This window comes from Heteronotia binoei, chromosome 12 (genome assembly GCF_032191835.1).
Source record: "Heteronotia binoei isolate CCM8104 ecotype False Entrance Well chromosome 12, APGP_CSIRO_Hbin_v1, whole genome shotgun sequence".
Taxonomy (NCBI): domain Eukaryota; kingdom Metazoa; phylum Chordata; class Lepidosauria; order Squamata; family Gekkonidae; genus Heteronotia; species Heteronotia binoei.
The window spans coordinates 13,906,108-13,918,725 of NC_083234.1; the positions used below are offsets into that span (position 1 = coordinate 13,906,108).

A 12,618-nucleotide genomic window follows, 5' to 3' on the forward strand; every position below is an offset into this window, starting at 1 on the left:
ACGGAGGCGGTCACGCACACGAGCCACCCGAGAGGGCGAGGCAGGGGGGCTGGGATCTTCTTCAGCAGGAGGCAGGGGTACTGGTGCAGGTGGCAGTTTCCTTGGCAGACTCGTCTTCCTCTGCAGGGTCCCCAGCACCCATGACACACACACCCCTGATGTAGCCAATCCTCCTGGAGCTTACAAGGCTTTTCTTGCAGAACCTACTGTAAACTCTTGGAGGACTGGCTACATCAGGGGGTGTGGCCCAGGGATGGAATTCTAGCAAGAGCTCCTTTGCTTATTAGGCCATACCCCCTGATGTAGCCAATCCTCCAAGAGCTTACAGGGCTCTTCTTAGGGGGCCTACTGTAAGCTCTTGGAGGATTGGCCACATCAGGGGTGTGTGGCCTAATATGCAAAGGAGCTCCTGCTACAAAATGAGCCTTGACAATATAGTATGCCTGAGATAGTTTAGTTTAGTTTATAGTTTATTGATATTACAGTCCTTAGACCAGGTGTACATATACCTGAGGTAACCATTAATTGGCTGCTGCTGTCTCTTAATCTGGGGTCCCCAACATAGTGCTGGTAGGCTGTCCTTGGTGCCAACAAAGGACAGCCATGTTGGTCTGCAGTAAAACAGCTAGATTCAAATCCAGTAACACCTTGAGAACCAGCAGGGGCTTCTGGGTATGAACTCTGGAGAGTCAAAGTAAGAGAGCCCTCGCCCCCAAACCTTGTTGGCCTCTGAGGTGCTACTGGATTCAAATCTAGGTACTTAAATCTTGGTTGACCTCAAATTTTGGAAGCAGCACACTGTTCTCAACAGGCATCTCCATAGCTAGGGAAGCGTGATACTTTGAGAATAAATGGGCATGCCCATATTTGTACATGGTGCAAAGCCATAATTAAGGTGGTTAATCAAGTCATGGTTTTCCAGACCCCTAACTAACCATAGTTAGTGGCGTGGCCCGCATTCAGTTCGCTACACTAACTTTAGATTGTTTGTTTAAGCCCTGGTTTCATGCATTATCTGAACCGGCAGACTGTTGGTTTCTGCTGGCCTAATGGAGCAGATCAGAAGCTCTCCTGTCTTCCAGCCTTCTAAAGCAAATAATGAGGTGGCCGGACAGCGTCACTGATGTAACAAACACAGACTTGAGCAGACTTCGGAGTATGTTGGAAAACAGCAGGGCCTGGCGTGACTTTGTCCATGGGGTCGCAAAGGGTCGGACTCGACTGTGCGACTGAACAACAAAAAGCAAATAATCAGGAAGGGACAGATTGTAATGCAATCTTCAGAGGGCATAACATCCAAATCGCGAAATGTCCTAATTGCGCTGTGCATTGCGCTGGATGTCCTAATTGCTCTAGGAGAGCCGATTTGGTGTAGTGGTTAAGTGTGCGGACTCTTATCTGGGAGAACTGGGTTTGATTCCCCACTCCTCCACTTGCACCTGCTGGCATGGCCTTGGGTCAGCCATAGCTCTGGCAGAGATTGTCCATGAAAGGGCAGCTGCTGTGAGAGCCCCCTGCCCCACCCACCTCACAGGGTGTCTGTTGGGGGGGGAGGTAAAGGCGATTGTTTAGTTTAAAACAATTTTATTTGTCATATCTTGTGTAAGATCTGCGTTTATACATAGCCTTGCACGTTGTTCAGTATATATTGCTTTTATCATTCTTATAAAGCTTTCTCCCAACTCCATTTTCTCCATTACTGCAAACATAAAGTCCCAGTTTGGGAGGTAAAGGCAATTGTGAGCCGCTCTGAGACTCTTCGGAGTGGAGGGCGGGATATAAATCCAATATCATCATCTTCTTCTACATTGCATCGGTCAGGCCTCGTGTGGAGTCTTGTGCGCAGTTCTGGAGGCCTCACTTCAAGAAGGATGTGGAGAGAATGGAGCGGGTGCAGGGGAGAGCGACGAGGCTGATCAGGGGCCTGGAGACCAAGCCCTAGGAGGAAAGGCTGAGGGACTTGGGCATGGTCAGTCTGGAGAAGAGGAGGTTGAGGGGGGATATGATTGCTCCCTTGGAAGTATTTGAAGGGCTGTCCCTTAGAGGAGTGCAGGGAGCTGTTCCTGTTGTCAGAAGAGGAGAGGACTTGTAATAATGGGATCTTCTTCGTGGTCTCTGTGCAGTCCCACACATGGGTTTTCCCGTCAGGACGAACCCTACCTCGGAGATTTTAAAAGCTAGCCTAGGCGTTATTTTTGGCGCGCACTCCCTTTCGCTCTGGGGAGCAGGCATCCACTGCGCATGCCTGGAGCGAGAGGGAGGCGCCCCACCCACTCAGTTTCTTTCCAACCGCCGTCCGGGATAGTCTTACCTCGCTGCGCTCCTCGTTTACCTCAAACGTCTAGCCTCCGTTTTTCTTCACTTTCCTCTTTATTCTATTTCCCTCGCTATTTTTCTTATATTCTTATACTCTCTAACAAAAAAAAAACATAAATATCTTCCCCGCTTTTACCTCACACCTCCCTTCCCCCCCCCCCCCCCCGGGCGTATGGAAGGAAGAGACAGTAAAATAACCTTTAAAAGGTGTTCGCGTTGTAGGGCGAAAATCCCTACCTCAGACGGACATTCGCTTTGCCTATTCTGCTTGGGAGAAACCCATAAAGTGGACGCCTGTGCGCATTGCCTTCAATTCGGCAAACAGGCGCGCAAAAACAGAGCCGCTAGACTAAGAAGCCATCTTATGGAGTCTGTGCTTCACCCTGAAATGTCTCAATCTTCTTCTGTGAGTAAGTCGCCTCCCCTCCTGACTCCCCAAGGAGACGGCGCACGGTCGGCAGCTTCAGTGGCCATTGTTCCCAGCAAGCATAAGCCCGGCGATGCCGCGAAAGTCGGCGACGGCGCGAGAACGTCAGAGCTAACGGCCGCGTCTACTAAAACGAAAAGTGGGAAGCACACTAAGAAACACAAGCACTCCGATCCGAAGGGCCAGAAGGATTCGAGGAAACCTACCGATCCGAAGGACCCGAAAAAATCTACCGACCCGAAGGACTCGAGAAAACCTACCGACTCGAACAAATCTTCGGAACAACAAACAGCCCACGAGCCTGACAGACAACGTGAGCCCTCCACACCTGGAACCGATACCCAGGAAGTGACCACTCCGATTACGGAATCACCGCATCAGCAGACGGAAGAGGTTATTCCGATTCCGTCCCGATCCCCTTCTCTACAAGGATCCATACCAGACCCTTCGCTGGAGAAGATCCGAGACCCGCTGCAGTGGACTCAACAGCACATCAACCCTAGATCGTTCCGCGATATGTCGAATCCCATCCAATACAGACATGACGCTTATAGGTACTTTGATACCCATCGGTTCCCAGCCAGGTCTCCCAGCATCGAGAGACATCGGTACCATCGTACGCGTTTCCCGGAGAGATCCCCTAGTAGGGGGAGGGACCGCTATCGCTACAACCCGAGGTCTCGGTCTCCATCTATGTCCCCGAGACGACGCCACTACGCTTCGAGGTCTCCATCAATGGATTCCCATGCTTGTTGCGGCTACCACCATTCTCGGTACCGTACCGATTACCACAGGAACCAATCCAAGGAAGTGACTCCTGTCCAACGGAGTAAGCAACTAACAAAACAGCCATCTCCGACTCCTTCCACTTCGACTTCTAAGCTTAAAGGCACGAGTCCAACCAGACCTAAAAGCACGACTCCAACCAGACCGGACCCACCGGCACCCGAACCTGACTCGGATGCCGAATCCGACGCACAATCATCGGACTCGATACAATCGATGTCCCCTGGATCCCCTGCCTCGGATATCGCCAAGCCCGCGGATTTGTCACCTTCCGAAGGGGCAAAGACATACTTGGACTTGATTGCCAACATGGCCTCTGCACTTAACGTTACCCTCACCTCAGATGCACCCAAGGTAACAGACGTGGTACACGACTTGGTGCACTCAGATTTACCTGCTGGGTCCTTTCTGCCGATGTTACCGGTACACCTAGAGGCCATCAAAGAAGCTTGGGACAACCCAGCATCTATTCCCCCGACTTCAAAACGAATTGAATCTCTTTACAGGATCCAAGCAATGGAGTCGAAATTTCTATTTAGCCATCCAGCCCCGAACTCTCTGATAGTTCATTCTTCTTCTAAATCGAAACAGACTCGTCACCCTGTACCTCCTGAGAAGGAAGGCAGGAAATTAGACACCCTGGGAAGGAAAATGTATTCAATTTCTACGGCAAATGCCAAAATCAACAATTATTTAGCATACTTCGCCGCGTATACCCACAATATCTCCTCCCAACTAAATACGCTAGTCTCTGCCCTACCTGAACCTTCCCAGAAACAAGCCTGCAAGCTGTTACAGGAGCTCAACAGGGTTTCAAAGCAACAGATAAATACTATCCGCCACTCTGTGGGGTGCACTTCAAAGGCGATGGCTGCCTCAATTGCCCTAAGACGACACGCTTGGCTTCGGTCCTCTTCGTTGCAACCTGATCTTAAGTTTAAAATCGAAGACCTTCCCTTCGACGGCCAAGGTCTCTTTAATGCAACGACAGACGATATATTGACCACCGTGGACGACAGCCGCAAACGAGCAAAAAGGCTCGGAGTAGCGCAACAACAACAACAGCAGAGCTATAAGCCCAGACCATGGAAACCAACGCCGTTTAAACGTTCCAGATCTCCTCGACAATCTGAATACTGGAAACGTAAGGCTCCTCCTCCGAAGCAATCTTTTAACCAGAGACAGCAGAGACCACAACCACCTAAAAAGGCTGCGTCTTCATCAAAGCAGTCTCTTTGACTTCCTACCTTTACCAATTCAACACATTTCCAGACTTCTTCCATTTCACGAGAACTGGCAACAAATAACCACGGACAAATGGGTTTTAAACATCATTTTGAGAGGCTACTCGATAGAGTTTCAAACACCACCAACAAAACATCATTTTGTCTCAACTCCACCATCCCCTTCCCTTCAGGAAGAAATAGACACCTTAACTGCCAAAGCGGCTATAGAGCCTGTCCCAGACCAGTACCATCGGACCGGATTTTATTCCCGGTACTTTCTAGTTCCCAAAAGGGATGGGGGACAGCGTCCGATTCTGGATCTAAGAGCCCTAAACAAATTCATCCGTCACAGAAAATTCAGAATGATCACCTTACAATCGATTCTGCCCTTAATCCCCCGAAACTCTTGGATGGCACTGGTAGATTTACAGGACGCATACTTCCACCTGACAATACACCAATGCCACAGAAAGTTCCTGCGTTTCGCCGTGGGCAGCAACCACTACCAGTTCCGAGCCCTACCCTTCGGACTCTCCACAGCACCACGGACATTCACGAAATGTATGGCGGTAATTGCGGCATACCTCAGACAACGCGGAATTGCAACCTACCCATACATAGACGATTGGCTCCTCGTGGGAGCTTCAAAGGCACAGTTGATGAAGGACATTTCTATGACACTTGCGCTCTTAGCAGAACTGGGCCTCCAGGTCAATCATCAAAAGTCACACCTGACCCCAACTCAAGACATCCATTTTATAGGGGCTCGCTTGTGCACCACGGACCACAAGGCATACCTTCCTGTGGACAGGATATCTTCCATTCAGACACTGGCCACACAAATAATACAACAACCCAAACAAACGGCCTTCAACATTCAGCGCATGTTAGGACTTATGGCAGCGACGACTGCAGTTTTAACACACGCGAGACTACGCATGCGAACCCTGCAAATCTGGTTCGTCCGTGCGTTTCGGCCCCAACGCCAGTCTCAAAGAACCATCCTCACTGTTCCAAACCACATCCTCCCCTCACTCGAATGGTGGACAGTACGAGCTCACCTGCTTGCAGGAATGCCATTTTTAAGGCCAAGCCCATCAGCAGTAGTTACAACAGATGCCTCGAGGTGGGGCTGGGGAGCCCATCTCGACATACTCACTGTCCAGGGGCAATGGACACCGTACGAACAGTCGCTCCACATCAATTGTTTAGAGCTTCTAGCTGTTCACAGAGCTTTAAAATCGTTTCTCCCATCTCTTCAAGGCCGGCATGTACAAATTGCCTCAGACAATGTGGCGACGGTTTTTTATATAAACAGGCAAGGAGGGACTGCTTCCACCCGTCTTTGCAAAAGAGCAATGCACCTTTGGCACTGGAGTATTGCTCACCAGATCCATCTCACTGCGGTACATCTTCCTGGCGTCCAGAATGCTCAAGCGGACAGGCTGAGCAGATATCTCATCAACGACCACGAGTGGTCCCTCCACAGGTCATATCTTCTGCCAGTATTCCGGAAATTCGGAACCCCCTCAATAGATGCGTTTGCTGCACCAGACAATGCACAGTGTGCTATCTTTTTTATGAGAGGTCCGCCCTCACAACAGTCTGCAGGGGATGCCTTCATACAGACATGGACCGGTCCACTACACTTCCTCTTCCCACCCTTCCCACTGATAACACGATGCATACAGAAAATTCAACTAGACAACACAGATTGCATTTTAGTGACGCCATGGTGGCCACGCCAGCCATGGTTCACAACCCTCCTCTTTCTGTCGAAAAATACTTACCATCACTTTCCTCCAGCACAGAACCTCCTGTCTCAGCAGAACGGCAGGGTTCTCCATCACGACCCGAACAGGCTTCGCTTAACGGCTTGGAGGATATGTTCTCAGACTTTCCTGAAGGAGTAAGACATGTTCTCTTAAATGCGAGGAAACCATCAACGAGAAAGTCATACTCCATGAAATGGAAAAGATTTTCCATCTATGCTACCAAGCATAACTTCAGACCTTCATCGGCTTCCATACCTCAAATCTTGGCATATACACTGCATTTGTCAGAAAAGGGCCTTACGTACTCATCTTTAAAGGTGCACCTTGCAGCAATCTCAGCTTTTCACCCGCATGTACAAGGTCGGACTGTCTTTTCACACCCTGCTGCGAAATCCTTCTTAAAAGGAATCTTACATTTGCACCCACCATTGCGGCAAATGTATCCTAGCTGGAGTTTATCGCTAGTGCTAAGCCAACTAGTAAAACCGCCTTTCGAACCTATGGCTACGATACCGCTTCACCTTCTCTCATGGAAAACGGCACTATTAGTCGCACTCACCTCTGCTAAGAGAGCAAGTGATATTTGTGCGTTCAGAGCAGACTCACCTTACACCATTTTTCACCACGATAGGGTGGTGTTGCGGCCAGACCCTGCCTTCTTACCCAAGGTAGTTTCCGCATTTCATTTACACAGAATCACAACCTTACCTGCCTTTTTCCAACGTCCTACGGACAAGGGGCAAGAAGCTCTACACTGTCTAGATGTTAGAAGAGCACTCGCTTACTATATAGATAGAACAGCATCGTTCCGTACGGACTCCAGACTTTTTGTGGCCTACGGCCGCCTTAATAAGGGCAAAAAGATATCTACACAGAGACTGTCAAAATGGTTGGTTGCTGCTATAGAGCTGTGCTACAAACTCGCAAAGCAACCAGTCCCATCTGCCATACGAGCTCATTCCACAAGAGCTTTGTCAACGTCATCTGCCCTTGCCAGGGGTGTATCCATGGAGGACATTTGCGCCGCTGCCGCCTGGTCTTCCCCTTCGACCTTCGCCACGCACTATGCTTTGGACGTTCGTGCTAGGCGAGATGCATCCTTCGGACAGGCAGTGCTCCGCTCCATCTTTGACTAAGGAGGCGGTCTCGGCTTGGTGAGTAATTGCTTGCCTTGTAGCCTGTTATGTGCTGACTGTGTTGCACTAACCTTTGTGTTATTCTTTCTCCAACTCTAGTGCCAGCACCCACCACCTTGCAGGTCAGCTTATCAGTCACCCATGTGTGGGACTGCACAGAGACCACGAAGAAGATAAACAGGTTACTCACCTGTAATTGATGATCTTCGAGTGGTCATCTGTGCAGTCACACACGCCCGCCCAGCCGTCCCCGCTGCTGGCTACTGGTCCTATACTACCGCTCATCTACTATGTCAGCGGCGGGGAAAGAAACTGAGTGGGTGGGGCGCCTCCCTCTCGCTCCAGGCATGCGCAGTGGATGCCTGCTCCCCAGAGCGAAAGGGAGTGCGCGCCAAAAATAACGCCTAGGCTAGCTTTTAAAATCTCCGAGGTAGGGTTCGTCCTGACGGGAAAACCCATGTGTGTGACTGCACAGATGACCACTCGAAGATCATCAATTACAGGTGAGTAACCTGTTTTTTGAGGTTTGGAAGACACCAGCTGGATGTTAGGAAAAACTTTTTTACAGTGGAAGTTGTTCAATAGCAGGATCAGCTCCCGAGGGAGGTGGTGAGGTTCCCCTCACTGGCGGTCTTGAAGCAGCAGCTGGACAAACACTTGTCAGGGATGCTCTAGGCCAGGGGTAGGGAACGTTGGCTCTCCAGATGTTTTTTTTTTGCCTACAACTCCCATCAGCCCCAGCCAGCATGGCCAATGGCTGGGGCTGATGGGTTGTAGGCAAAAAACATCTGGAGAGTCAATGTTCCCTACCCCTGCTCTAGGCTGATCCTGCACTGAGCAGGGGGTTGGACTAGATGGCCCGCATAGCCCCCCTTCCCACTCTGTGATTCTGTGAGGAGCAAGACTTGGTTCCATATCCTGAGGCCCTCTTCTCTTCTTCAGGCGGATGCTGCCCTCTGGTGGCACACGAAGCAACAGATGATATTCTGGTCCAGCGAAATTTGTAGAAAAGTGGGTGAGGGCACAGCTCTGTAGCAAACAAATATACCCAGTTTTGCATCTCGCAGCAGATCCCTTGTAACGGCTTTTCCTTCCCGCTGCCCAGCAATCGGTGCGTCTTCTACGTCGGCCAGCTCCGTCGGCCACTGCAGTCGATTTGAATTCGAGTGCCGGCAGATGAAGAGGTGCGTCCCCAACTGGAAGCGCTGCGACGGCTTGAAGGATTGCCAGGACGGCACAGATGAGCAGAATTGCCGTAAGTGGAGCTTCAGCTCGTCACCTTTAGCAGCTCCTCTACGAACTGTCCCTTCCACTCTTATCAGATAAGCAAACGAGGCAATAAGATGAGTCCCCTGTCATTTCATTTCTCTGGCTATTCGTGCCTTCATGGTTGCTGTAGTTGTTTTGCAGGTATCCGAGCGACAGCTGATCTTTCTGTACAGATTAGGAACGATGGTCCCCTTTTGGGGGCAGCTGTGGCTCGTTGGAGGAGCATCTGCTTTCAATGCAGAAGGCCCCAGGTTCGAACTTCGGCATCTCCAGTTAAAAGGACTGAGCTATAGGTGGTGGGAAAGACCTCCGCCGGAGATCCTGGAGAGCTGCTGCCAGTCCAAGTAGACAATACTGACCTTGATGCACGAATGGTCTGACCCAGTCTAAGGCAGCTTCTTGTATTTCGCAGGAGTTTTATTAATTTGGAGAGGCTGTGGCTCAGTGGTGGAGCCTCTGCTTGGCATGCAGGTGGTCCCAGGTTCGATCCCTGGCACCTCCAAGTTAAATAGGATCAGGGCCTAGGTGATGTTAAAGACCCATCTGCCTGAGATCCCGGAGAGCCACTGCCAGTCTGAGTCGACAGTCCTTGACTTTGTCGCACCAAAGGTCTGATTCAGTACAAGGCAGCTTCACATGTGATATAGGTAGGGGTGGAATTCTAGCAGGAGCTCCTTTGCATATTAGGCCACACACCCCTGATGTAGCCAATCCTCCAAGAGCTTACAAGGCTCTTTTTTGTAAGCTCTTGGAAGATTGGCTACAATCAGGGGTGTGTGGCCTAATATGCAAAGGTGCTCCTGTTAGAATTCCACCCCTGGATATAGGGATTGTAGGATGGATCACCTGGGAGTGGGGCACTGTCCTGCTTACCCCACTCCATACTCTTGTTCCCTGGGTCAAGGGCTTTCCATTTTCCAGCTCCCTTTTCCGCCCCTATAAAAACTCAATGTGGATCCCACAAAAACAACATCCCTCCCCTCCACAGATTCTCCAGCACATACAGAGAAACTTTCTTTGATGCTGGAACGGAGAGCCCCAAATCTTGACAGCAACCTCTGTGGGCATCTTGGAGCTGCTGCTGTGCAAGTAATAAAAATCAGGGGTGGAATTCCAGCAGGAGCTCCTTTGCATATTAGGCCACACACCCTTGAAGTAGCTAATCCTCCAAGAGCTTACAGAAACGAGCCTTGTAAGCTCTTGGAGGATTGGCTACATCAGGGGTGTGTGGCCTAATATGCAAAAGAGCTCCTGCTAGAATTCCACCCCTGTATAAAAAGTTTGTACAGCAGGAGCCATAGATGTGTTAATGGGCCGGTGTCTTCATTTGCGAATGTGCTTGTTAATCTATCCTGACAGTAGCCAGGCACTCTGGGGGTCCATACTTTAAAAGACCCTAGTCTTGAAGCTGAAAGTCTGTGGACTGCTGTTGTTCCAGTGGGATGGTCTCCTTTGATAAAATCGGGAAGATTTTCAGGTGTGGTTGTGACAGACTGGTAAAGGAGGATTAGACTCTTGAAACACCGAGTAGGCGTGGCTGTGTTGCCAGGTTACCGGACCTGGAACTGCTCTCGCACTGCAACCTTCAAAAGCAGATTGTCAGGATATTCAGTTTGGCTGTGGCAGGAGCGCAACAGAAGGCGCTGGAATACCCAGACTCCGAGCCGTGAACAGTTATGCAGTGCCTGAGCATGCTGTTTTTGTTAGGGCTTTGATTGCAAGGTTGAAAATTCACCTTTGTTTGTGTTTCTGCCAAAGACAAGCAATAGCCTGTCTGTAGAAAAAATTAACAAGGGAGCATGTAGGCCAAGGGTCGAACATGTGCTTTGCATACAGACCATAGAGAGGGTCTGTGGTGCAGTGGAAGGGCCTTTGCTTTGCATGCAGAAAGTTTCAGGTTCAAATCCTGGTATCTCCAGTCTCCCCCCCCCCCCCAAAAAAAAAATCAGGTGGTAGGTGATGTGAAAGTCTTGGAGCACTGTTGCTAGCCTGAGGAGGAGGAGACGATTTAGATATATGCCCCACCCTTCACTCAGTATCTTACAATCTCCTTCCTCTCTCTCCCCACAACAGACTTCCCTGTGAGGGAGGTGGGGCTAAGAGTGCTCTTTCGAGAACTGCCCTTCGAAATAACAGTTCGGAGCGAACTGACCGTTAGAGCGGTTCCTCAATGGAACAGGCTTCCTCAGGAGGTGGAGGGCTCTCCTTTCTTGGAGGTTTTTAATCAGAGGCTAGATGGCCATCTGACAGCAATGTGGATCCTGTGAATTTAGGGGGGGAGGTGTTTGTGAGTTCCCTGCATTGTGCAGGGGGTTGGACTAGATGACCCTGGAGGCCCCTTCCACCTCTATGATTCTAACTATGACTGATCCAAGGTCACCCAGCTGGTGGCATGTGGAGGAGGAGTGGGGGAATCAAACTTGTTTCTCCTAGATTAGAGTCCACATGCTTATCTACAGTTTGGTGTAGTGGTTAAGTGCGTGGACTCTTATCTGGGGGAACCGGGCTGGATTCCCCACTCCTCCACTTGCACCTGCTGGAATGGCCTTGGGTCAGCCATAGCTCTGGCAGAGTTGTCGTTGAAAGGGCAGCTGCTGTGAGAACCTTCTCAGCCCCACCTACCTCACAGGGTGTCTGTTGTGGGGGAGGAAGGTAAAGGAGGTTGTGAGCCGCTCTGAGACTCTTCGGAGGGGAGGGCGGGATATAAATCCAATATCTTCATCTACCTCACAGGGTGTCTGTTGTGGGGGAGGAAGGTAAAGGAGATTGTGAGCCGCTCTGAGACTCTACGGAGTGTAGGGCGGGATATAAATCCAATATCTTCATCTACCTCACAGGGTGTCTGTTGTGGGGGAGGAAGTTAAAGGAGTTTGTGAGCCGCTCTGAGACTCTACGGAGTGGAGGGCGGGATATAAATCCAATATCTTCATCTACCTCACAGGGTGTCTGTTGTGGGGGAGGAAGGTAAGGGAGATTGTGAGCTGCTCTGAGATTCGGAGCGGAGGGCAGGATATAAATCCAATATCATCATCATCATCATCTTCTTCCAATACTGACCTTGATGGACCAAGGGTCCAATTCAGTTCATGCTGGCACAATCCGCAGTTGAAGGACCTCAGTTAGCATCCCTGAGGAGGGACTACTGGCCTGAGACCTTGGGGAGCTGCTTGTTTTCACAGCAGAGATCGTGGGGCCGGAGGGACCATGTTTGTGATGGTATTAGGAAGCATTATATTTTCTCTTTGTTCTCCAGCTACGCACAGTACCTTGACGTGCCCTAGCGGGTTTAAATGCGAAAACGGGGAGACTTGCTTCAAGATGACAGAGCGGTGTGATGGTTTCCTGGATTGCTCAGACAGCAGCGATGAGAGAAACTGTACCGGTAAGTCAGCGTGCAGCCGCAGGAATGGCAGAACACTCCATATCCGCTTCTGTGTTTAGGTGGAGTCGCGTTCCTTGTGGATAGAGAACGGCATCCATAAATGCCCACTTTTGTTCGCATTTGGGAGGATCTTATTGCTTCATCCAGTTTAATGTTTCCTTTTCTTGTGTGTATACATTTCTGTGGGGATGTATATCCTCTCTCTCCAGTCCATTTTACCTCTTGCTCAGTTTGGTGTAGTGGTTAAGTGTGCGGACTCTTATCTGGGAGAACCGGGTTTGATTCCCCACTCCTCCACTTG

At 50.2% G+C, this 12,618-nt stretch overlaps 1 protein-coding gene across 1 annotated transcript in view; it reads left to right on the forward strand.

Annotated features, from left to right (window-relative positions):
• SORL1 (sortilin related receptor 1) overlaps positions 1-12,618 on the forward strand; it is a 194,927-nt gene that overhangs the window by 145,651 nt on the left and 36,658 nt on the right. The window contains 2 exon segments of the mRNA XM_060251466.1: positions 8,772-8,921; positions 12,189-12,317. Coding sequence (XP_060107449.1) covers positions 8,772-8,921; positions 12,189-12,317 — 279 coding nt within the window.